This window comes from Corvus cornix, chromosome 12, assembly GCF_000738735.6.
Source record: "Corvus cornix cornix isolate S_Up_H32 chromosome 12, ASM73873v5, whole genome shotgun sequence".
Taxonomy (NCBI): Eukaryota; Metazoa; Chordata; class Aves; order Passeriformes; family Corvidae; genus Corvus; species Corvus cornix.
Genome location: NC_046342.1, coordinates 10,971,475 through 10,998,756, shown reverse-complemented (window position 1 = coordinate 10,998,756; position 27,282 = coordinate 10,971,475). Strand labels below are relative to the sequence as shown.

The 27,282-nt window shown below is 42.6% G+C and overlaps 1 protein-coding gene across 6 annotated transcripts in view; it reads right to left on the bottom strand.

The window, feature by feature from the left end:
• The window catches only part of SLC6A6 (solute carrier family 6 member 6), a 57,926-nt gene that overhangs the window by 18,107 nt on the left and 12,537 nt on the right, over nucleotides 1-27,282 (bottom strand). For all 6 annotated transcript variants that reach the window (XM_039559161.1, XM_039559162.1, XM_039559164.1 and 3 more), the window contains 7 exons: nucleotides 15,597-15,836; nucleotides 14,865-14,999; nucleotides 12,763-12,997; nucleotides 6,739-6,871; nucleotides 3,294-3,428; nucleotides 1,298-1,401; nucleotides 1,060-1,184 (listed from right to left, as the gene is read on the bottom strand). In XM_039559161.1, the coding sequence (XP_039415095.1) occupies nucleotides 1,060-1,184; nucleotides 1,298-1,401; nucleotides 3,294-3,428; nucleotides 6,739-6,871; nucleotides 12,763-12,997; nucleotides 14,865-14,999; nucleotides 15,597-15,836 (1,107 nt within the window). The remainder of the gene's footprint in view (nucleotides 1-1,059; nucleotides 1,185-1,297; nucleotides 1,402-3,293; nucleotides 3,429-6,738; nucleotides 6,872-12,762; nucleotides 12,998-14,864; nucleotides 15,000-15,596; nucleotides 15,837-27,282) is intronic.

The following is a 27,282-nucleotide window of genomic DNA, read 5'->3' as shown; positions in this document are numbered from 1 at the left end:
ATATTTTTCTTAAAGACTTAACTCCCAGAGCCATGTGACTAGAAGATATATTGACTTTTTCATTTTAATAGCATGTTTGCAGAGCAAATCTTTCAAATACTATGCAGGTGAATTAAAAGCACTCAAAAAATTAGAAAGAAGTATCCAAAGTGCACTCAGGTGACATCGTTATTACTAGAATCTGATTAGCTTTAAGCCTCATAGCTGTCAAGGCCTGATTCATTATTTTTCCATGGTAATTCCCAACTAATCTGTCTCTTCTATGTGAAAACACATGGTTACACCTGCCCTCATGGACTAGAAATGCACACAGGAAAAATGTCTTCTGTTTTGTTTGAGATACAGTTACAAGCTATGAGGATTTAGCTTCTACCTCTGCATGTGCATAGCTGAATGTTAATGGGAAGGACACTTCTGAAATAAGGGAGGAACCTAAGTGTTTCAAAATGGACTTTGACAGTTCTGCCAACCTCACCCTGAAGCTACAGAGGACAAATGCAGGATTGCAACACCTAGAGTTCCTGCGGGTGAAATGGTCCACAAAACTCTGGAGATGGAGTTCTCCAACTTCTCTTGCCTTTCAGTGAGATTTGGGAATGTATGTGTGTGTGTCCTTTCAACAGGACAAGGTACTAATCCTACTCTAGTGCTGTGAACAAGCAAAACTAAGCTATGAAAAATACATAAACACTGGCAATTTGCATTTGAATGAAAATAAAGGTCTGAAAAGAAGGATGGAAAAAATTCTCGAATCAATGACATTCTGGTCCCTAGATAATGGTGTCGTTATCTTAGTTCTAATCTCAACTCAAATGGATTAGCACACTCTAGGAAATGTGTTTGCCACCCTGTTAATCAAGACAGAGTAAACAGTACAACCCCGGCTAACCCTCACTGCTCTAGATTAAAGCCCAGATCAACAACGTGCTTATTTTTTCTGGCAATTATGGGAAATCTTGTTCTGTTTTATCACTTAGATGTTAGCTGATTGGGTCTGCAGAACTTTGCTCACACGCTGGGCGGCAGTGCCCACCACCACTGCCACCAACACCATCGTACCTGACTCTGCCACATCAGCAATGTTCACCCCTTGCTCTTGTGCCATGAAGCCCAGGACGGAAAAAATTGCGAAGCCAGACACAAAACTGGTACCACTGTTCAGGCATCCCAGCAGCAAACAGTCCCTAAGTCACACATATGTCATGGAGCAAGTTAATTAAAAAAAAATTAACCCATTGTCCCTACTTTATTTACATCATTTAGCTAAAACACTAAACCCCCTTGGATGGAAACTTGCCTATAGCAGTTGTATTTGTACTTGTTGTAGCTCCCCAGGGAAGTCATTGCTCCTAAGCAGATTGCATATGAGAAGAAGATTTGTGTCCCTGCATCTATCCAGACCTAAAGGGAAAGATAGAAATACTGTTATTACCAGCATTGTTGCATTGCAACAATCAACACAAACACACAGTTCAAACTAAGAAACATTGAGGGTGAGAGCTAAAGGACCAGGGAGACAGGGAAAGAGAACAACATATTTGCAAGTCTGGCTTTCACAAGGAAAAGAAAATTGTTAGCATCAGAACCCAGAAGAACATAATCTCTACAATAGTTCCTGTTTCCCCTCCCCAGAGATGCTCAGTATTTCTAGTTTCTTAGTCATTCAGCTGATCCTTCCTGTTGGCGCAACAATAAACGTGTTTCAGTGCAATAGGAAATGCAGAAGTATTTATAACATTGCTCATTTCTCTTGTAACTCATTTCACTTAGAGTCAGCCAACAGATTCCTTAAACTGAGGATGTGAAAAGCTTGAGAAACAGGTTTGTGTATTTGGTTTGTTTATTTTTCTAGCTTTCTGGTTGTTTTTGTACCTGTTCAAATGCAAGATAAAAAGCCATAGGGGTGGGGGGAAAATAAGCAAAATACAATGCACTTTATAAGATACATATTTGATCTTGGTCTCATGAGTCTTTGTCCTGATTACATTAAAAAAAACACATACAGAGTGAAATAACTGTACGCTATGAACTTCTTGGCTAGTAAATACCTAGCAAACTATCAAAACACATCCTCTGAATCCCATCTGTTCTTTTCTTTCTGCGAATTCAAGTATGCTAGCACCAGAGGAAACCACCAAGGAGTCTGAGTAAGTGAGAATGTAGACTGAGGACCATTACCTCCTCCCTCCCACCATCACTTCCCAGCACCTTGCTGACTACTGTCTCCTTGGAGTGATGCTTTTGCTAGACCGTGGGTGGGAGCTGGCCTGCTCACATGAACCTCTCCAACATTATCTGCTGACACTCTGGTTAGGCTAACAGTAGATCATAAAAATTATAGAGTCCCATAAAAAAAAGACTAAACCATAAATATAATATCTCCTGTGAAAAGGGTGTCTTGTAAAAGAGGGGAAGACTAGAGAACGAACCAAATTTTCACTGTTTCTTTCAATTACACTTTTCCTACCTCAGTTCTTTAGCGACCATTGGAGTTTTATTTTAACCAAATACTCATTAGAAAGAAATAGCAAAGACAGATGTTATTTCCTATCACTGTGACCAACATTTTATTATTTTCAAAGATCCCCTGTTCTATTTTTTTTCTTCAGGGGGTAATATTGCATTTTTTTTTCATTTCTCACATGAACGCTATTGGCAAAAATGACGCTGATCTGCTCAAGTGTCCCATACCTGCGCTCTGTGAGCACAGACAGAATTTCTATCTATACAGAAAGAGTCTGGCTCCCACTAGCCAAGGCTAAGCAAACAGTAGTTCCTGTGCCTCAGAAAGCATTTTCTCCACCTTTGCCTGAGTTTTCAATCTTCTATAATTTCATTCACTTCTCTCCCCATCTCCTATTGAGCAGAGGGAGATAAGCGACACTGGTACTCACAGTTGTTGCTTGTTGTTCCATCTGTGAAGCCCACGTGTCTCTCCTTTGAAACTAAAGACTATCCTCATTAAAAAAAATGCATCTCCCTTACCTTACCAACAAGAAAGCTGAGATTGTATAACGGGACAGAGTCTACAGCCTCAGAGTCCTTTGACACAAAAAAAATATACACGCATACACACACAAACATACATACACATGGAAAGATGCATTATCACATTTAACAGCGACCTTCTCAAGCAGATCTCTGGAAAATATAACCCAGCATTAACATTCATGCTGTATTTGGACCTCTAAAGACCGTGGAAAAAAATTGTTTGTCACTACATCAGCACCATCACCCTCCACCATTCCCCTTTGCACAGGAAATCATCCCACTCCCCACTCCTGGTTCTGTACCTGTGGGTCAGCTAACCGTGAGATATCAGGGTAAAGATAAAACTTGATGCCTTCTGCAGCTCCAGGCAGGGTCACGCCACGGATGAGTAGAACAAGAAGCATGATGAATGGGAACGTGGCAGTGATGTACACTACCTGAAAATAAGAAAAGAAAAAAGGAATGTTTAGTCTGTGGCAGCCAAAGCTCCAGAACCAAGAAAGGTCTAACAGTGGAAGTTCAAAGCCCCCTCATACCTAAAAAGGGCCCAATCTGAGTTTCTGTGTGTACTTTTAGTTTAATGGTCTTTAACACCTTACTGCCTTAGGTCTGAAGGCAATGCATGGATCCCTCCAGAGGCCCCAGCCAACAGTCAGGTCACTCAGACATGATTTTACAACTCACGACTTTTGTCCAAATTCTGCCTTTGCGCTGTTTGTCCTCCTCACATGACAAGTGCACCTCTGCCAGGGAAGTGAAAAGGTTTACTCACTGAGGCCCCCTGAAACATTATTACCTCATTCTTTATTGGAACTTTAAAACTTACAAGCTGCAAACTGTTTCGCAAGCTCTGCTGCTACCTCTGACCTTGCTGTGCAGCCCCACTACTGCCCCTACAGTCAGCTTCACCAGGGACTGTGTTCAGAGATTAAGGTAATTTAGTCTGTGCTCCCCTGTGTCCCTTCCTATCTCCTTGAACACATCAAGCCCTTCAGGTTGGCATCAGCCTCAACAGTGGTAATTTCCAGTCCTGTAACTTCATTCTTGCCTTTGCTGCCTATTCAGCAACATCATTATTGGAAACTAAGGCTCTATTCATCCAGTTTGAAAATACGTCTTCATTATCTTTAACCTCTATTCCCACTCTCTTTGAATAACAGCCTACTTCTTCTCTTCTTGTTATCTCCTCATTCATTTGATGAAAGAGCCCTTTGCTTTCATCTCCAGCACGAGGGTTAATTGAGCTTGCATTTGGACAGTTCTATCTTTAGACCCACACTTTTTGACCTCTAACATTTTGCTTTCTTTGCTCATCAGTGCTTTCTCTCATTTTTTATATAACTGCTGTGCTACAGTCACTACTGTCCAAGAAAGGGCATTTTTCTTGGAGTCAGATGATTCCCCCAGGTAATTACAGTTGGCTGCCATGAGTTAAAATGTATTTTTGTTTTCAGAATTTGCTTAACTACTGCAAAGCTCCCAGGATGCTCCATTTTTCTTCTTAAGTGTGTCCTCTGAGAATAACGAGGAGAACTCAAAGCCTGCATTGCCATAATAATTCACAGAGCGGGGCTGATTTCATAGAATGAAATGAAATTTTTTCATACATGCCCTTTTAATTCTCTCTTTGAATTTTCTGTATATTTTCCAGTGACAAATAACATGTATTGCACATTAGCTTGTTTCACTAAAACCAGGAAAAAAGGGGGATTTCTGCACCTTCTTATTTTTTTTTAATAAGCCAGGCCTATGAAAAAATCAATGTTTTCTTACAAAAAAAATATACGTTGAGGTATTTGCAGGAACTGAATGAACAAAAACTCACAGAGAGGTCTTTTCACTGCAGGTAGAAATTCTCTCACGATGCTGCAGGAATTTTTAAGATCAAGCACATTATCTAAAGCTTAAATATAACTAATATTTTTCATCATGATTTTGTGTTTATTTGTCCAATGCTTTACTAAAAGATTTAAAAACTACATCTTCCCCCCACCCTGCTCTCCAAAGAGCCATTAACACACTGGAAAGCAGGGAAGTGCTATAAACAACCCTCTACTAAAGTAAACTAGACTTCTCAAATAATTCAAGTCCTCCATTAGAGTTTACAGTTTACTTTTGTTTGACCCCAAAGTTAATGGAGTCAACCGGAGACTTTCCAATGGTTTTGTTGGTCTTTGGCTCCACACCCGCACGAGCTCTGATGCCGAGAGCGGGGAGTGAATTCCTGACAACCGCCCTGTTTTAGACGTGAGACCATTCTGCAGGATTTGCAGAGAACACAGATTTTTAGATAAATGATTTTAACAGACCTGTTTTCAACCTGTTATCTTCAGGGGAGTAGAAATAGTACCCTAGGGGGATTGGAATGCCTCTCTGTGCTACTGGAGCCTTTACTGAGCAGACACCAGGGTTGCCAAAGGTGCTGCAGACATGTTCGCTTCCACCCTGCTGCTGCAGGAGATTTACTGCATCCACCTTTACTATAAAACTTGTACAATCTCCTCACTGAGTCACATCAATCAGAGGGAATAGAGAAACAAACATTTTTGTCAATGTGTGCTTTAGAGGTGTGGAAGCTGTTCTTTGGGGGAAATGTGGCAGGAATCCAGAGTAAGGCACCAGCTTTTTAATGAGGCTCATTGATAAAAATCACAGAAAGCAAGGCAGAAACTGCAGCAAAGCAAGTGGTTTAGTCAACAGTGGAATTGATGAGGTCTGGCTTCCTACAAAGTTTTGTCTCCTGGTTGATTCTGCAGCATGCAATAAGGTAAAACTGCTAAATGATGCTCTTTCTGCAGCTGAGGCACTTGGAATTTCTCGCCCTGACTTTTTTGGGGACTCATAAAAGATGAGTTCACACTGCGGTCTTTTTCTTAGGAAGGGCACTAATGGGGTCACTTTCTTCCACCTAGTTGAGAAGAAATGCAGGGAAGTTAGTACCTTGAGATCCCTCCTCCTCTGTCAGACTTATCTGAACACTGTCTCAAGCAACAAGTTTGAAAGTGGAGAATTACGCAAACACAGTGGCTTCAAAACTCATGAAAATGGGTGTAAAAACACTACTGAATGCAAGGGGGAATAATGTTATGCTTTACACTAAGTGACTGACCAAGACTTGCACTGGGGCAGGATGTTCAGGAGTGAGTCAACTGTTATCCTTTACAGGAAAACATGTTTCTGAAGAGCATGTGATGGGACTAAACCCACAAGCTATGCAGGATCTTTGTTAGTGACAAAGCTCCTGAATGAGTACCTAAGTTTAGTCTTGTGTGTCTGCACAGAGCTCTTCTGTAAATGACCGGCATTTCAAAAATGCTGTGCATCCACCAGTTTCCACTGCCCTAAAACATCCCTACCACAGCTATGTTAACATCCATCCTGCTGCACTGGGATGAACTTGACTGGAGTGAGAACACAGACACGCAGTGCAGAACACCACCCATCACAAGCCTGAGGCCTTCTGCACTCATGACATCAGTGGGATGCTCGTCCTCCTAGAGCCGAAGTGGTGCTCAATCTGTGCTTGTATCTGCTTCTTTATGCCCTTCCCGTAATGGCTACTTGACTCACAGGCATTTTGGGCATTTGTAATGAATTTCAAAAGGCAGTTAAATATGAATTCTTCTCTTACTCAGTGTAAAAGTACAGTTTTTCCTGGAAATGGTGAATATCTTCAAGAACAGCATTACTTAGTATTCCTAACATCTCTAACTGCAGTGATTATAAAATGGGTAAAAGAGTACTTACTTTCCCAGTGGATTTGACTCCTTTCCAAATGCAGAAGAAACATATCACCCAGACAAGGAGGAGACACAGTGCCAGATCCCACTTGATAATACCAATATCTTCGATTCCCGAGGACAAGCTCAGCACATTGCGCCTGAATATTTGAAAGGAAACAAAACAAGAGAGAGATGCAGGAGCTCAGTTGATGCAGACTCTGGTTGTGATGGCTGAGAATACACAATGGTGTGCAGGGAGGCTGATGCACAGACAGACCTCTGCTCTCACTGACTTGCTAAGTCAGTGGCTTATGTGCCCAAAGCCGTGCTTTGCAAACCTACATCTCCCCTGTGTCTGTAGGACTCCTTAATTCAATATACTGCACAACATATAAAAAATTTAAGCTCTTTTTAGCAGCCCATGACCACCCCAATATCAGATAAAAAAGTATTTGCTCTCTTGAAGATCCCAGACAAACTCTCCCCAGTGAAGCCACCTGGCAGCAGTAGACACCATGTTTCCATCATGGACACTTGCAGCTGACCTGTATCCACACATTTTTGATCCTTTTCAGTTCATTAGCAAGGCTGCCACGAGGAGGAAAGAGAAAAAGCAGTGCAGCAGGGAAGTGTCAGGCCATGCAGCCTTGCAGGGTGAAGGCTGGAGCCATTATCTGTTCTCCCCTTGGGGCCCCCCAAACAAACACTGCCCGGGTGCTGCCACCTCCCCTCAGCATCCCCGACACCAGGGTCTCACTTAGCTAACACCAGATTATGTGGGAAACTTTATTCCCTCACTTAGGTTAATAAATAAAAAGTAATTCCTGACCTGTGTCTTAAGGGACAAACATCTGACCATTAGAAGACCCTGATCCAGGTGGGAAATATTCATTAAGGCTTCTCTCTTTTCAAAATTCCCATGGCTTATCATTAAATACTGAATTTAAACTATTTTAAAAATAATGTCATGCAACATACATAGTCCTCACACACTGCACAGACCTTGTCATACTCAACACTTCATTTGTCAAATATGCAAAAGAACAAACTGTTTCTTACTGTTCACTGAGCTAAAACTCCTCTGCAGATGAACCCGGTAAACTCTGAAGAGTTACTGCAAGGTTTTTTAGTCAAGGAAAAGTTTGACCTCAATTAGCACAGAAATGCCTTGACCCAAGACTATAGAAGTGAACTTGCTACCTAACAAATATTTTTATTAATTGTGAGTTAAATTTTATTTTCAGACAGCTATAAAAGTCAGGCACTTTCATTCACCAGAGTTGTAGAGAGCAGAGCCCAGAGCAGTCTGGGTGCTCTGCTGGGTCAGGCCCATGTGTGTGGGGTGCCCAGCTTAGCGTGGGGATCCACTACAAGACAGACCACTGTGGTTTGGTTTTCCCCTGAACTAATGAATTTTTCTTTTTCTATTACCACGGAAATAATAGTGAATGAAGTCACTGATGGAAAATTTGCAATTAGTTTTTGGAAAAAGCCCTGGATCAACCAGTTTAATAGGACTCAAACCCTCGCCCATCTGTTTTTGCATCTCTGTTTGCCAAACTCGCTTGGATTACCTGTGTGACCATGTTCTCACACCAAATGCTTTCTTCTCTCTGAAAGTGTATGTATTTTGTTATGGAAAAGGACTAATGGCACCAGACAGGGTAAGTCTGCCCTAATCAGCACAGCTATTCAACAGTTATGAGAAACCCCTCAGTAATGAATATTTGGCATAAAGTTGCAGTCCTGCTTCACCTGAGCCTAAATAAACAAAGGAAAAACCCGCTGTGCATATACAAAAGAAGAAAATACATTTATAACATGACAAAGTTTAGCCACAACCTTCTGTGCCTGTTTAAAAAATAGATGGCAATTTTCCAATCAAAGGGGCAGTTCGTATTAAAAAGGCAAGTCTATAGAGCTGGCTCTCAAGAAACTGTGAATAATTAACTGCAAATGCCTTTTGGAATTGGGAGCTTTATTAATGCATTCAGCTAAGACTCCTTTGCTTTTTACTATGGAACTAAAAGCAAGTGGCCATCTCTCCTAGAGTTTGCCCCAGCAATTCTTTCAAGATTTTTCAAGGACACCCCAGTGGGCTGCTGAGAGCCAAATATCTTACTTTTCTATGTAAAAAAGCCAGATATCTCACTTTCCCATGTGAGGCAGCAAGCATCCTATGTTGCACTGGCCTTCTCTGCCCAGGGTTATCCCATCTCACAGAGACTGACTACTTCAAGGAATACACTCAGAATTACCAGGGGATCTTCAGCATTACAATTGTTTTATGAGTTCTAGCCCTATATGTTTTTGCAGAAGCACTCAACCTGGATTTGTGACCCTGTAAATTCAAGTTCAGGAAGAGCATGAGCTGGGCTGTGCTGATAACTCTTCAGTTTTGTTACATAACCCTCGTGCTACAGAGATTCAGCCAAGCCCACTCAGCTACCTTCACACCACTCACACACGGAGTTGTTACTTACTCAGATTTATAGTCTTGATGCTGTCATTAACTGTCACTCATATATAATCAATGGGACAACAGGCTGGGGCTGAGTTTGTTGTAAACAGGAGCTCCTGACCCTTGAACACTAATGTGTTCTAGTGTGTGCAATATGGAAATGTAACAGGAGCTGTAACTGTCTCTACAATATAAACAAAAATAAAATGAAGAGAGTTATGCAATCCTTGAGGGCTATTCCAGCTCATTAATCAAGTGAATGCAGACAGGACCTTTCAAACCAGGAAAGGTGAAGCATCCTTTCATGTTGGATGAACAAGAATAATTAACACTGAAGAGGTTGTACAGAAGAATATTAAAAGGAGAATACAAAACAATTTTTAAAACTCTCAAGTTTGCTCTTAGAGGCAGAGACAGCTGCTCTAGATTTTGTTTAGTGTTTTGTGTTGCTCCCTTTAGGATTACGTGCCATTAGCATGTGATGGTCTTTCTTGGGATTTGGACGAATAAAGTCTGCTGATTACCAAATATTTATAAACACTTGGCCAGCACCAGACAATCAGAGGTTTTGTTCAACCATAATTACCCTGTTACACTTATCCCTTATGTATTAATATGTGTGTAAGCCTTTAAGGTTTTGGACTTCCAAATAAAATCTTCAGAAATAAGACCTGAAGCATGTGATACCAAGAGGTAAGTCTCCTGATATAAAGCCTGATTTCCTTAACCCCCTTTTATTGCTGCTCAAGCAAGCATGTGATTTGCACAGAACATTAATTCAAATGAACTGACATGTCAGGCTGCACTATATGTCCAGCCAGGCTGAGTTGTTCAACGTGAAGAGGTTAATGCATCAGTGTGGTCAATTATACCTGGGCAGCACTAGTTTTGCAAAGCAATACTGATGAGGACACTATATAAATGTCCTACAATAAAAATGGCATTGGGTTTCAGAAACCAAATACTCACAAACCTCTGAATTAAACTGGAATTAATTGTGCCACAAAGCAGATGGATATCTTCAGTTAAAGACTAATTATTTACCTGTCCTTTCAATGTTGGTAGCTGGCTGGCTGGCTGGCAGCCAGCATTGTTTATGGTGGCAAGGTACCTGAAAGTTCTTAAAACTATTTTTAATTTCAGAATTGTAAAGAATAGTAGCATGGCTGGGGAAAAAAAAAAAGGGGATATTCAGTGCTTGCACCATGTAAGAGCTATGCTACTTTAATTACAACAGTGCTGCGTGATCTCTGCTCTTATTTGAAGACATCAATAGTTATTTATGCAGAGAGAACAGCTATTTTTAATACTCTTCTAAGTGTCATGACTCCTGAAGGCAGCTTGCTCTGTCAAGGACAGTTTTGCCCATGATGAAACAGTGAGTTATGGGCAGTATGTCTGTCCTAGTAGGATTACAGAGCCAAGCTCCTCCCTAGCAAGACTCCAGGGAAAAGTTCAGCTTACAGTGTCTAAAACTGTTGAGGACACAAGTTAAAGTGGCTGCAAAGTGCAGGGAGAGCTACTCCAGGAGCACTAATCCCTGAGCAACCTTTGCTCTGACTCTGCTACAGACACAGTGAGGGCACAGCTGAGGACAGGAAAGTGTGTGAGGATCAAAGATTTGTTGTCCAGCCTCAGGCACCTCCAGCTTGAGCACATCTACAGGAGGATTTGGCTCAGCTGGCAGGGGAGTTTTCTGACTTGGTTTCTCTTAGAGGGAAGTTAACTAAAAGGTCCATCACCAACATGATCCCAGAGGGACATCATTCCCCTAGCCCATGGCTGCCCTGCCATAATACCCTTTATCACATACTGCTGTGTTACCCACAGAGAGCTCTGCTGTTCCCCAGTGCACTGGAGCCCTCACTCTTGTACAGTCCCTTTCCCAGTCCCTGGCCCTTTTCCTTTCTGCTATGGTATCTTCAGTCTCCTGAAGTGGACATGCTGCCTGGGGCCAAGGGAGACAACTCGGCCCACAAACCTGTACAGTGCAGGAGTAGGAGCTTCCAGAGCAGCAGGACAATCCCATGGCCACATCAGGAGCCACCAAGCTCATGGCTGCCCCCAGGTACAAGAGGACTGTCAGCAAAATTACTCAACAAAAGCGGTGATGAACACAGTGCTTTGGGAGTCTGGGGGAGCAACTATTTTGGGACAGCACTGTGGACCTCTGCTTCCTTGGGAGGCCGTGAGAAGACGTTTGAACACACGACCAAACCAGCCACTCATTTGGATTCAAGGCCTTCAGTCCCATGTCATTGTGGGAGAGTCCAAAGGAGTGAGAGCTCCTTCCTCTTCTACTGCAACTTGCTTCTCAGTTCCCCCAAAACATCCAAAGGTACCATTTAACAATTGTTCTCCAACTTCCTCCATATTTACAAGGGACGAAGTAAAAAAGCAGCTGCCCCTCAGCACGGAAACACAGAGCTTGTGGTGAAAACTCTGCTCTCACAGCCTGCACCCTGCCCCTCACACCAGCCACCAGAGCCTCCTGACAAACTACCAATCCAAGATTCAATCTGCCCCTTTGTAGTTTGGCTCTCATGTTACAAATTTTAGCACAGTTCCTAAGACTATTTTTTTCTAAACCTAATGCATGCCAAACATCTTCAGCACGAACACGATTCCTGCTGGGGCTTTGGCTGATGCTTATTTTTAAAAATAGAGAAGTAGGTACAAGTTGATCAGAGATGAAACTGCACTTTAAACATGCTGAAAAAGCCAGGCTGGGCCAGAAACTGATTCTTACCCTTAAGTGACTATCTGAGCAAGCAAACAAGCAAAAAAAATATTATTAATAAACTATTTGTAGACACTTTGGATTTAAGTTTCCCTACAGGTGTCTTCCTCTGCTACTATGTTTTGACACTTAAATAAACACACAGAGTTTTGGGGTCATGCCTGTTCAGAGATCATGTTATGCAATATGATTTAGAACTTGAAAAATAAGAGAGAAATGAGAGTAAGAAGCTTATGACTATGAAATTCAGGCATCTGGCAAAACAGTCTCCTCAGAGACTGCAGAGAAAAATGTTGTAACAGAGATGACCTGAGAAACCTAGAGTACAGGACAATGTTCACCACCTCTGTCAGATTTATTACTGAGGTCAAAGCCTTACGTTGTTGAAAAGAGATGTGTTACAGCTTAACAAAGTGTAGTGCAAATGCTAACAGCTGGGGAAGAGGCAACCACAAAGGTGATGATTTCTCACTGCTTCCACTGTAAATCCCTGCTATCAGGGCATCTGCAGCGACCTGTTTGTGTTCTCCTGCTGCACTCAGAGATCCAGCCAAGAAGGAAACAAGTTTTCTTCCAAAGAAGAAGCTGTACTGGGCTTTTAGAGCTCCCTGTATGGTCTAGGATAAATACACTTATACATCTAACACCTTCCTCCACCACTCCCAGACTTACCAGTCTGTCTCAAGGTAGGTGAGAACGAGTAGCAAACACTGGTCAAACAACTGACACCCAGAGCAATTTTCTTTTCCTATCTAACACTTCCCACTGGGTTTCCATAAAATCTCAGTACTGACCTCTGGCATGCAACCAAAAACTCTCTGAAGACACCATGAAGAGGGGGTACTTACTCCCAAAACTCTGTGACAGGAGAGGTGAAGTTAGTGGCATTCAGCGATATCCAAAGCGTTTTGTTCTTCCTGAGAGTGTCTTCCACGCAGGTCGGCGTGTTCCACTTCTGGTGGCAGTGTGCCCATGGCAGGACGCTCTGGAACGACTGGAACAGGTAGTAGAGTCCCCAGGCCAGGATCACGATGTAGTACACATTCAGAAGGGACACAATCACTATGGAAGCATAACCAATTCCTGGCAAGAAGGGGAGAGAAAAGAAAAATGGGCAGATGTGACAGATGCTGCACCTTGTGATGTCCTGGGGCTGGTGCCATTGCCACTGCATCATGGGGTTGTATCCTGCCCTATCCTACTGCTGATGGAAACTCAGCTCAACCACACATAAGCACAGACCTGCCAGCATCTCTGGCACTCAGGGCTGAGTTTCTGGCTATGGTTTGCTGACACTGAGGGGAGGATTGCAGGATATCTACTCAATTTAACACTAACCCAGCTATTTCAAGTTTTAGTAGAGGGAAGTCAAGGCATCAGGCTTTGTTTGTTTGCTACACCATCTCACTTCTTAGGTACCTATGTGGGCAACCTCATTCTTGCCACACTGTCCCCCAAGCCAACTTTCCTAGCAGCAGCTCAGCTGGACAGCCCCTGCACGACTCAGTTATCAACTGGCTGGGCTAAGTCTATGTGGGGGAGAAAAAAAGACATTTCTTGAATGAGTTAAAAAGGAATCAATGTGAAAGCGGTTGTTTCTGCCTCAATTTCACTTGTGCAAAGGAAGTACGGTATTTGTGGCTCTTATGCTTAACTGGATAAATCTCTGCTTACACAGTTTGCCAGTTATGAACCACAGGCAAAATAAAAATACTTCCTTCAAAAATTTAGAGCTGTCTCTTACAAGAACCTACGAGGCTCCCTTTAACATCACTCTGATGGATATTCCAGCACTTGGGGTACCTGCCTCATATTTTACAGTTTAAAACCTTGTTGCAGCAGGAGTCTTTATCACCAGAGATTAATTTTATGTCAGATGGAAACAAGCAGAGCAAGTGCTATTTTTTCTGTACATCTGCATTTCTTTCAGCATATACGCTAGTCACATTAGCTACACTTTCTCTTTATGGATGCCTGGGAGATTGCTATTTAAACAAGGAACATTCCTTCTTCCTCCTCCTCAAAAAAAAAAAAGTTTTCACAAAAGTGGGAGGAGGAGGAAGAAAATTAAGCTAAAGCAGCACAATTACATCAGCTTCAGCAGCATTGTGAGCACTAGGTGGGAGTGTGAGCCTCAGAGAAAACCCCCACTTCAGCTTGGGGTGACATAAGGGAAGAGAGATGCCTGGAACGGCAACAGTGGCAGAGCTAGAGACATGCCAGTGTGAAGTGCCCACTCTTTCCAAATGGGATTTGAACAGAGCCACATGTTTAGTGTAGTTATTCCAAGTGAGTCTGCCTGTGCTGTCCAGCTGTAAAGGGCAATCTACACACAAGACAGGCATCCTCCATCATTTTTCTAACCTGTCTTTCATTTTTCCTTTTAGTTAACATCCAGAGCAGCCTTCATACTGTCCCTGTGAGAAATGAGCAGGCAAAGGCCCTTCGATAATATCAGACCAACATTTGCCAGGACCTACTCAGTTATGACCAAAGCCCTGTTCCTGAATTCAACCAAAAAGTGCTGTCCATGTTTTGACTGTATCAGTAGCAGGGGGATGATGCCAATGGTAAGCTTTCACATGGAAGAGGGATTTTGATTTCCAGACCAAAATAACATTTCAAAGATGGTTTCATTAATGCCATCTAGCCTTCCAAGACAACACTTTCTCTGATACCTGTAAACAAAATGTGCAATTGCCTTAAAAGGCATAATATACAATTTCTTTCTTGGTTATCGGCAGTTTTGCCAGTTAACAAGCTGATAGCATCAAAATCAATACCTCACTTTGTCCTTCAGACTCTCTGACTTCTACCTTTCCAGGAACCAATATCATACCCTTAATTACTAGAGCAAATAGCTGAATTAATGGACATGAGGGGAATGGTGCTGCTACATATGGTTTACAGAGGTGTCTTTAAGCAGTAAGGCACAACAAGATGTACTTACCAGTGAAAATAGGGCAGATCTTTTCCCAGCATGTAATTCCACCTTCGGAGGTATACTGTCCTAGCACCACCTCCAGGAAAAACACGGGAAGACCTCCCCCAAACAGGAAAATGAAATAAGGTATAAGAAATGCACCTGTTGAGAAAATACAGCAGTACGTAATGAGATGAAATGAATGAATTTACACAAGAGCATCTAAAAAGTGGCAACAGGCACATATAAACAAATAAACATATTTGATTATTTAATACCAGCATGAAATAATCTTATTTGGGGGTATTTTTGCTCATTTTCTCTGCAAAAAGGATGGGTATAGGCTGGAAAGGGCATTTTCTTACCTCTTTAAAGTGAATATCTGCAATAACAATGGCAGATTGTTAGGCACACAACAGTTTCACATGTCTCAGACTGCTCTTATTCTGAAGTTCCCTGGTCTGAAATCCTACTGGTCTATATTAATAGTGTATCTTCTGGTTAAAAGTCAGACTCAGTTGCAGCAGAAATAAAAAAAGCAGGACAGGTTCAATAGCATAACATTTGAAATTGCTGTGTTTCTTCCCTAATAAAGTTTTAATTAAAACTACTCAATGATGAAACAATCTCTCCTGAAGACTGGTGAGGAAGGTAGAAAACAGATGTACGATCATTCTTCTTAAAAACTGGATGAAGGCAGTGAAAAATAGTGAGCACAGGGCAGACAGACTGATTCCTGAGCATGGAATAAGAGCTCACCTCCGCCATTTTTGTAGCAGAGATACGGGAACCGCCAGACGTTGCCTAAACCAATGAATCCACCCGCCACGGACAGCAGGAAGTCGATCTTGCTCGCCCACTTCTCCCGCTGGGGCGGCTTTCCCTCGGCCTCATCCTCAGGCCGCGTCCCCGGGCTCTTGCCGGGGGAAGGTTTGAGGATGTCCTTGTGGAAATCTTTCAAGCACTGAAGCTTTTCCTTTGTTGCCATATTTCTGCTTTCTACACGGAAAAAGAAAGAAAGAAAGAAAGAGGGGTTTATTAAACAGTCTTTTCCAGCAGAGCTCTCTTAACACTGCGAGAACTGTTTAGGCAAACTCATTCCGTATAAAACAGTGCTGTTTATCAAGCTGAGGTAGGAAAATAGATCTGATGGCTTCGCTGACCAGGAGAGACAAAGACCCCCTGCCCGTGTGGTTGCCTCTCTGCAGCCAGAGCAGTGCCGGGCACTGCGAAGCTCTGTCACTGCTCGCTGCTGACCTGCTGCCCGCAGGGAAGGGGTGCCCCGGGAGTGCTTCCCGCGCCGGCTCCAGCATGTGGTGCTCCTGGGCAAGTGTCTCATGCTGCTTCCACACCCAAAATAAAGTACAAATCACTACATCTGGTTCCTTCTAAAACATTTATGTGAAATACAGAAAAGTAAATCTCACCTTTCCGGATAAAACCCATTCCTCTACTTCCCAATACCTGAGCAATCCTACATTATTTATTGCCTGCAATTTCCATTCCCTGAAGTACTATAAAGCTTTCAGAAAACTCTACATTCATAAAACCTGGAATGGAAAGTCATTTGTTCTAACCAACCTGCAGGAACTGAAGGAATCTTTTCAGTTTATTCCATTTTCATAACTGCACTGTTTTCCTTGACATCAATAAAGGGACAAAAATAAGTCTTTATATTCAATTATTGTGAAATGCACACCTATGCAATGGAACAGTTTGCTGAGAATGATGGCTCCTTAGTTAATTAAAAAGTCAGTGGCATGATACATATTAAATCATAGCTGGTTTAATAATTTATATATATAATTTGTTATCAAAATCATAGGCATACAAAAATAATAACAGAAAGAATTATTCTAACAAGTGCCTTTTTAACCAAGAGTTTCTAATAAAAACAATTTAGGAGTAACCCATAGCTTTTATGTTAACTGAGATCTCAGGCATATGTGGCCAGTTCATTCCCCACATAACTCAAGTGACTTCAGCTGGATCTGACCAGTTATTTTTGCATACTGTTTTGATACTGAAATTTTCACCAGAACCAGACAAACCAGCAAGTTTGTTCCAGACCACATCCATTCACTGCTTGCACATGTCATTATGAGTGCACAGTCATAAAAAAATCATGCTGCAGATTATCCTGTTTGATAGGTGCCAACCTTCCCCGTACCTGTGTGCTGGTTCTGATCTCTAACCTGATTGAGCTTGTGGCAGTGACCCGAAGATTGAGCTGACATTAGCTCTGCAGGAAGTTTTTAATCTGAACATGATTTTCAGATAGATATGCATCACTGTACCTGTAAATCTTTCCATCCACCACGGAAAGTTTCAGAGGGCTAACACTGCCACAAACCACAGCAGCCCTGCTGGCACACTGGTGGCCTTTGCAAAGCAGGCACTGCAACAGCAGCTGCCTATCAGGCTGTGATCTAAAGAGGGACTTTAATCTCCATAGTGTTAATCATTATGACTTTCTACTGGTTTTTAAACAAGGCCACTGGTGAGTGCACTGGGTGACACGAGCACTGCAATACCTCGTGGTCAACAGCAGAGAGAGCTCACAGAAGGAGAAAGTGAATCGCAGGGTGATCGACCATCACCACTGCAGGGGAATGAAGGCAGGACATATTCCACTAAAATATCTCCTGTTGGTCACTGTTAGAGACATGGTATGAGATAAAGCACTGCAGTAACAGAATAAAAATGGCAGGGCCACCTCTGTAACAGCCTTTAGGCACTTAGCTGCTTTTGGGGCTTAATTCACAATAGCTAACTTGAGTTGAGTATCACAAATGGAGATTAATGGAGGTGCCTCTCAAAGGGATTCACAGCAGCCTTAACCTCCCTGAGATATCTGCACCTCACTCCAAGCCCCAACCCGGGACCATCCTGCATAAACCCCTGGAGTCATCTCTCGAGGGACAAAAAAATAAAATAAGTGGATGCAACTGCTTTTCTTCAAAGAGATACCTACAAGCTGGTTGATGTCCTGCTCTCACTGCAACAGCTACCAGGCATGGAGAAAGCTCACTTTTGCTTTCTTTTGTTATTTGTGCTGCTTGAATCCCTATCTTTCATCTTGAAGAAGGATTGTCATAACCATCAGGCAACAGGCTATTCTGGGCCTAGGAATGGAGGGCATTCACATCATCTCATGGAAGCTGCTCTTCACAGGGGTTATTGAAACACTCATCAACAGAGGGAGAAAGTGTGCAAAAGAGAATCTCACAACTAGTGTTTAGGGTATGCTCTTATTTTTCACATAATTTTTGGGTGAACTGGTGGGAGAGCCATAAACCTGCTTAAGAGGGAACAGAAATATATAGATTTATAGATCCCTGAAGGATTAGGTTTGAAATAGGAGCTTAACTGCTCCCCATGGAGATTGATACTGGAAATACCCTGAAACAGAACACTGGGAACACAGGCTCCCCTTATGCAAAAAAACCCCCAAGGGGACTTGAAGCATTAGCCACCTCTAAGATTAAAAACTCTTCAGGATTGCAATTTTTTGCAGTCTACTTTTATCTCGTGACACAGAGTTCTTTATTTTTCTGCCAGCTCTAATCCTCTTGCCTGCAGATTTACTTTGACCCAGGTGTTAGTCAGCTCTACCCAGAGTTGTGCAAGGCTGACCAGTTGATTGCATTCTGTAAACCCTGACTCTCCCTGGGACAAGGTGATCACCCTGTGGTTTGTCCCAATTACCTGCACACAAAATGTGAAATGGTGCCTTTCCAGACTTCTTTGTAACTGAGTGGAACTGCATTATAAAATGGGACTTCTAATTTGTCTCAAGATATCCCAAATTAATGGCCGTGCTTGAAAACCTTATTAGTGAGCATAAATTTGCTTCAGCCTTAGCTGGAGTGTGATGACAGATCATGAGCTCTCCCTTAGTCCATGAACCCTCAAGGTCATGCTTGCTTTTGGGGTTGTTTCACTGTACGGGTGGCAGGAGATGAACCACCACGACGTCAGTGCAAGTCACCAGCTCTCAACACTACCTATCCAAGGCTTGCACAAAATTAGTAACAGCCCAGCTTTACTGTGTATAGACTAGCTAAAATCCCAATTGTGTCTGGAGGGCCAGCAGCTGTGGCTGGCAGGCACGTACGGTCCACCAGTACCACAGGAATTGTCGCTAAGAGGCCACCTGGGACTGTGGTCCCAGCCCATGTCACGTTCAAGGGATGTCGGATTTATCCCCCTTTGCTGCCAACCATTGGTGTCCACCCAGCCATTCCCAATTACAGGAACTGTCTACAAAGGCTGCAAGGGTGGGGGGTACGGGCGATTCTCCCTGGCGAAGAAAAGCCAAGAAAAGTAAGTTTGTTTAGTGAAAGGCATTGTCTTTTTCCTTAATGGGGTTGGAGTTTCATTTCCTTTAGCTATGTCCCACTGGGTGAGGTTAAAATGGCTCTTAAGGGAAATAGTCTGACAGAGATGCTGAAACAATATGTTGTCACCGCCCAGGTCAGAAGCAGAGAATAATAGGTTATTTTTACTGTATCACTTAGTGGGGATGGTATCCGAGATCTAAGTCCATCAGATTCCCCCAAGGAAATATATTGTGAAAAAATGCTCTTACAACCACATAGTCCAAAAGGACCGATCCAAGTCTGAGGCATATGTCTGCCTCCCGGAGACACACGTCTGCCTGCCAGGAGCCACATCTGACTGTGAGAGTACCCCCTCCAGGAAGCTTCAGATGGCCCCAGGAAGCTTTGGTTTCATCTGATGAACTTAATATGGATAAATAAAAAGCAGCAGTCAAGCCTGCTATTTCTGGTGTGCCCCTAGGCTGAGCCCAGCCACACTGCAAGGAGATGATCCAAAAGCAAGGAGAGAAGAAATCCAGACAGGGCCAGGCCCAGAAACTGCTCTCACATACACTGGTACAACCCCTCAATAACTGAGGATGGAGTAATCAATTGTCAAATCGATGCTGGTAAAATATGGAAAAATAGAACAAGGGATCAAGCACAGGCGCTTTGCACTTCTCAAGCATCTGGCTGCTGGTGCGGCCAGGAGGCCCTTCCACTGGAGAGTCACATTTCTGTCCCTTGCACAAATTTCCTTGGGTGAAATATCCTGCAATAACCCAGGCTCTCTTGCTGGCCCCCATAACTGATCGGTTGTTGGTGCACAGGTGAAAATACCACAAAACCAGCCATAAGAGGAGCGCTTTCACAGCCAGCTTGGCTTGGGCCATCTCCTGGGCTACAGCTATTGGATCTTCACATGTAGAGCCTGCACCTCAGATAACCCATACCCTTTAAAAAAATACTGGCATTGAAATATAATCCCCCATAACACACAAAAAAATGGGGGGTAGGGGAAGGGGGAGGCACTGCACAGAGGGGGCAGACAGTGAGCGGGGCAGATGAGGGAAGGCCACCAGCACAGCCAGGACCTGCTGGTTGTCAGAACAGACGCAAGTCCAGTACTGCTGAACCACTGACTTTTTTTGACAGACAACTCATGGATTACACATCTGAAAATACACTGTGTTCAGTTTTTGCTTTGGGATTACAGTAATGATCCGCTCCAAGCTTCATATAGCTGGAGACAAGTGACCAATGCACAGCAACACCTTCCAGGAGGAGCCCTGAGGACAAATCCATTGTGGATGCCACCTCATTTAATAGTCACTAAAAATCAAATCTTTCAAACAGTGTTTTTCCAAATGCTGATGGAAATGGGAAAATCAAAGTCTGCCTGTACACACAGATATGTGTTTGTAAATATTTACACATGCTAAAATGCACGCCTTGTCTTGCATGTGAACATCAGAAACCACAGCAAAGCAGATACTTCTTTTTTAGCCAATGCATATGATTAAAGATTCAACATACTGAATTGTTGACTAGAATGGGAACTGAAGGTGTTTTTTTCTAGCTTCTTCTTCTTTCGGGAAACTAAAAGCAAAGTACACATTCAGAGTGTCTCTGACCTTGATGGGAATGCTGCTTGAGCAATGACTGTATGGCTGTACTGCTGATTTTATGGACTATTTTTGCAGTATGATGTGTACCATCACTACTTCTGCTTTCAAGGACCCTTCTCTACTAAGTTCAGCCTGTGCAGACTGTATATCTTGAGCTTCTCAGTGCTCTCTCATCCTTTTCTGCCTCAATGATTTTTGAAAGTCATCAGTTTACCACATAATTAATTTTTCTAACCCTGTTTAAGCTCCCTTCCTCTTTGGACATTGCTATCTCTCTTATTTTTCTGTCATTTTTTATTTTGTATCCTGCAAATTGAAGTCAACATTCCTTTAAAGACTGAACTTTCCTAGAACTGCCAATCTATTTGTGGATTGGCTCTTTTGAAAAATTATTATTTTACATTCACATTCATGAATATTTCAAAATTAGATGCCCTGATTGCTGGATCAGAGCTGGTCTTCAAATAAGCAGCTTCCACTTTCATTGAGAGCAGTGGAAAAGCTGCTATTGATTCCAACAGTAGTAGGATCAGGTCCCAAATAAAACTGCATTTATTATGTTTGGCTCATTTCCTAGGATTACTTGGTACTTTGAAAGCTGTAATTCTTAACGTTGACAGTTCTCCTTCCCTCCCAGGGCAGTGTGGTTAAAACAATCGATACATGATTAAAATAAACAGCCCCTTGATCAAACTTATGGCTTAAGTGCAAGTCTTTCGAATCTGGAGGAGAAAAAGCCTTTATGTCTGGCAGCCCTCAAGGCCCTGTCAGTATCCAAAGAGCACCTGACTTCACTTACTGTCCCCAGTTCATATCCAAGTTCGTTCTGCTTCACTGAACAAGATACCTACATTTTCTGAAAAATAGTACCACTCCCTTTACTGCACACACTGCCTCTCTTCCTCTTAAAAAGTGCCTCTAAAAATTCCCTGAACTGCAGCTCACTTTTATCTTTAATGGACTCCTCTTTTTCTGAATACTTTTCCCTGGTTTGGGTTGCTATTTAAACCCTAAAACCCATTTGTCCTTTCTTCTTTCTCGGTTTTCACTCCAACTTTCTCCATCTCCCTTCTTGCTTCTTCATCATTTCCTTTTCTTTCACTGTGATGCTTTTTTTAGTCTTCTAAGATTGACTGGAAAATTTGCTACTGAAAATTTTCTAGGAGCAAAATGAACTTCTTTATAAAGCTGAAGCCTACTCTGAAAGAAAAGTCCAGGGCTTAATGCAATTTCTTTTTCATCAGTTTTGGTCTGGACAAAAGGTATCTTTTTTCCTTACATGGTTTTTTTTCTTGCTGGTGTTTCCATTCATGCTCTTCAAATGCTTCAAATAGGCACCATGTCACACAACTGAGCTGTTATAAAATCCTGCATCTTTGCTCAGGTTTCAGCAGCAGAAAATCTGCAGTCACATAATACTCTGGATGCTCATTTTGTTCTACTTATTTATGTCAAAGAACAAAGCAGTTACAACTAAACCCAGAACAGGAGGAAATGAAAAACTCCTTTTCCATTTTGTGGGGTGGAAAGGAGGAAAATGGATACCCACAAATTCCAATGGATTTCAGAGGGAACATGACCTTGACCCTAAACAGGGGCTGAAGCAAAGATGATGCTTCCCAGCCTCAGGGATGTAGCCTGATTCCTCAGGGAGATGGCACAGGCAAGTCATGGTAGTCAGTAAGGAAGAGCATGGGATGCAGTGAAGCAGAGGACTGGCACTGAGTCACACTGATTATGACTCTGTCGTAGGGAAATCCCCTGTGGGCACAGGGTCTCCTGTATCCCAGTGAGAAACCAAGTGTCCTGCCTGGAGAGCCATGGTCCTCCTGTTCTGTCCTCCTCAGAGAGGCAAACCAGGGGCTGCTCTTGCAAAGACAACCAAGGGGAAGGAGGGGGGATTGGCAGTGGCAGAGAGACTGAGTGGAAACTGCTCGATGTGCTTTGCGTCTTGTACTGGTAATTACGCGCAGGACAACAACCAGTTAAAACTTGGGTTTGCTCACATGAAGCCAACTGCTGACCCAAATTAATGCCTCTGGGTGTGCCAGCTCACAGCCTCCTGACTGTCAACAGGCTGGAAAGAAGCACCAGCTTCCCACTGCCATCCCTGCCTGCTCCCTCTGCTCTACCAGCTCTCCCGCCGTGGAAGTGGAAAACCATTACTTTACTGGGTGACACCACCTCTTGCGGCCTTTGTCCTTAAGGGAGGGCCCTTAACAAAATGCATTCTATCTGCGTGGTGTAGCAAGCTGATGACATTCCAAGCAAGATGGGCATTGCTGAAGGAGATTCAACAAGCTGTGTGCATCCTCAACTCTTCAACCTCCTTGTACCCTGCAGTTATACACTTTTTGACCAAATGAACAAGCATTGTTGTATTTTGCTTTAAATTCTGAGGGTCTGCCGTTGAATGGATTGCAATTCTCTATCAAGTTCTGGTGTCAATGAAATTAGTTTTATTGCCACAAATAAACCACACCAAAATCAATTAAAGGATGTCCTTCATCCTGCTATTAAAAAAGGCAAACTCCGTAAAGCTCTCAAAGCTTATGAACTCAAATGGTCAGTGGTGTGCCCTGTGCCTATTGAATTTTTTGCATGTGATTAATAGTGTATTGATCCTATGTGACACTTCGGCAAGGCACTTACAACACATGATAATGTCAGACAGCAATTTCCATGCTACGATAATGGAGCACTGCCCCGGCAGAGGGAAGAGAAACAATAAAGCAGCCATTTAGTGAGGCAAATGTGCAATAAAACATATGAATTCCTTATTTCAAAGAAATCTTTTCTTGGGGATAAATAATTTCACCCTCGCCTGTTTTTTCTTTCACTCTAGTTCTAAATTTAGCCTTAAATTAACTGAGTTTACCAATGCTAATGTTCAGGGCTTTCTCCCAATTGAGGATTACTATACTTTTTCATTATGTTTTCTAACTAAGTAAAAAAAAGATGGATGTGTAAGATTACACGTTTTTGGAAAAACAAGTAGAGTTTTCTATATCCAGCCATGGCTTTGATCAGCTGATGCCATACCTGCCTAGGCCACCTCCACACAAAGCCAGAGTTGTGTTTTTACTGCCTCTATCCATTCATCTTAAACAATAACTGAGGACAGATTTCTATCCCACCTGTGGCAGCTGTTTAAACATGTCATACAGTACCTTACTCCCAGAAATCCAGATCCTCACACTATCAGTGGAAAGGAATAATCTTTTCTTCTTTGTTCCTGTGCCCCATCTGCCTAACACCTGATTTTTTTTGTTTTTTTCTAGAATACATATATGGAAGGAGGAGTTGTGCAACACAGCACCGTGGGTGGAAAGCAGCCAGCCAACCTGTACCAGGAAAACAGCTATTACACGCACGCGATCCGCAGTGTTAGTCCCATTACAGGGCTATAAAACCGAGCAGGTTACAAAGCCCTGAGGGCTGGGCCATGAGTACTAAAACTTAATGGTGAGAGTGAGGTACTTTTGATTTTAGCCTTGACTTCTCCTCCATGCTGGCAGTAAATATCAGCAAAAATATGACTCAGTGACAGAAATGAGCTGTAATCTTTTAAGAAGTGCAGCAACAACCCTTTGCTGATGAACCAGGGTGACTGGGGTGCTTGGCCAGAGCACCTCTGCTCACAGGCCTTCAGCAACAGAAATTTCCTAAGCACCCTGAGGTTTACTTTACTGTTGTTTTCTTTCCTTCAAGAAAAAAAAAACAAAAAAAGGAACAAAAACCTTAGGCGTATGAAGTTTCACACAGGAAATGAAATTGAAACCACTGACATGGCAGTGCAGCAGCACGGGGGGGTCTGCAGGGGATGTGCAAAAAGAAGAAGTGGCAAAGCTGGTGAACAAACTCAGGGAGAGCACAACTTTGCAAAACAGGTTGGTGAAACATAGACTTTCACACACACAAAAAAGTGAAGCTCTGTAGACACTATGAAATTTATTTGCTCTCCTGCAGCTGGCGCCAGGTGCTGGCTTGCACAGCCGGACAATGGCATGTTTTGTTTAATCCCAGAACAGCCTTGGCTCTGTCTCCAGCTGCAGCCCTGTCCTCTCAACTTCCCTGGCTGCCCAGAGCCACTCATTGTGCTCCTGGAGGGCAATTGAGAAGGAATACCACTATGTCCTACAGGCCTTGTAATGGGCATGATTTGATCAAAAAAATCACTAATTTGATCACTTGGCCATCTGCTTTGAAGTTCTGAGTTGCGAGCAGAACCTTTGGTATTGACCACTAAACCACCGTGCTTTTAAACACTGTGTGATTCAGAGTGATTCCCAACCAGAGGTGTATTTTCAGTTCAGTTTTGCCATGGGTCTCTGACATCAGCTTTCACAGAGCGGGAGCTGTGCTCATTTTTATGTCAAGAGATATGAAAACCAAACAGCACCAGAACAAATACTTCATTTTTCCAAGGAAACCAACACATAAACCACTTCTGCATACCACGGTCTGCAAAGTGCAAAGCACACACCAAGCAGCAACAAAACCCTGAGCTCACACACTACCTGGACAAAAGCCCCACAGAATTCACCCTGGAATTGCTGACTCCAAAGGGAATTTTATTACAGCAAAGGCAGACTCCAACACAAGAAACAAGTATATGCAGTCCCACCTTTATACCAGGGTCAATCCCACATGCTACAGGTACTTGTTTACTTGTTTTTCTGCTGGCTTTTGTAGGTAAGCTTCCCCAAATACAGCACAACAATATGTGAACAGCCTGAGTATTTTTCTCCATCTCTTCTTATCTTTTCAAACAAATGCCAGTTGATGGTTTCATTGCAGGTTGCTTTTATAGTCCTAGCCTGACTACTGTAAACTGAACTTACTCCTGTTACCAGCTGAGGATTTTTCTCGGTGCAATTTCATCTCAGCTAACACACTTACATAAGATACCAACACGGCACATTAACCTTTAGTATCTACAGCTGTCTTCATCATGACTACAATTGTTTTTCACCATTTGATTTTCTTATGCAAAAGCTAATAATAGACAGGTGGGAAATTGTTTGCAGTTCCACTATAAACAATAGGCACCTGACAAACAGCTGAGATAGCAACAAAAACACTTCACATACAAATTAATGGTAGAAAGTGAGAGAGTTCCTTGGTTGAATTGTCTGAATTTTTGTAGGTGACTTGTACAAGAGCGACATGAACTTGTGATAGCTTTACAGAAATCTAGGAGAAAGGAGAAACCTAGGTGATTCGAAGTCAGATGTACTGCTTGAAATGCCACATTTGGATACCACCTGCCCATGAAATTTGACTTGTAACGTATTGCTTGTGTACTGCACAAAGGGCAGAGGAGAAAGGAACTTCAACCCTACTGAGCACCAGTATTTTCCATTACTATATTCCCTCTACATGGCACAACACCCTTTTTGCACTTGAAAGAGCAGTACTCTGCATCTTTTGAGGAGGATGAGTTATGAGGTGAGAGTATCTGTGCGGTTACAGAAAAGGGAGGGCAGCAATGAAAGCTCGTCTGTCCTGTCAAAACTTGATTTTAGAATCCTGCCTTGTATAAAAGGGGACATCAAAAGCTTTTGGTTGCCCATATTTAGTCTTTCCTCAATCCACTATGGCAGCCCCATTTGTAAACTTTACTTTTGATAGAGCCTGATGGGAAATCAGGTGTTTGGATAAGTAATATACTTCTTGTTAATAAAGTAGAGAGAAGGAGAAAAAGCACTTTTAACTTGTCAGATTTGAAAGAGCAACCCTATGAAACCCTATGAAATGTTCCTGGTTTTTTTTTCCCAGCAAGGGAGTTTTTGAGGGTTTTTTTCCCCCTAGAATAGCTACATCATTGTTGAAAATCCCCTAGGCTGGTATGGTCAATCTGAATGTGATCTTGCTTCCTCTCAGCACAATTAAAATAACATTGTTCTGATGAAGGGCATTTTTTTGGCTAACATATGGGCCTAACATGAAAATTTGCTATCCGATGGAGCTTGCAGATGCCCCTGTGCATGTCCCAGCTCTCTGGCAGACAGCTGCAGGGCTGGGAGGGCCTTGAGCTGAGGAGCAGATGCTCTGTGCAGCATTAACTCCCTCACGTGGTTACGGCTGCATGAGGAAACCAGCACGTAACGGCCCAGTGAGGGCAGTTGGTGACTCACTAAATCCTAAATTCCCCAAAGCTCTCTTCAAGGCTGCTAGAGAATGAGATTTGTCACTGAAAAGGAAAAAAAAATAAGGTGGTATTTACTTTTTAAAGACTTATCATCCTGATATAATTATTCATCAAACTCTTCAATTGATAACTTATTGGAACTTACTGAAGATTTGAAGAGAACTCAAGTGAAATCCTGTTACAAATTCCAAATAATTCCAGAGATACCCAAATTTCACCTACTGATCTCACTTGAGGTCACCATTTACATCTTGATATTGTTCCCACGTGAATAAACCCACTGTCCCCTCATGAGGTCTCTCCTGGTCTATGCAGGTAGGAAAGAGAGTGACAGTGACAGG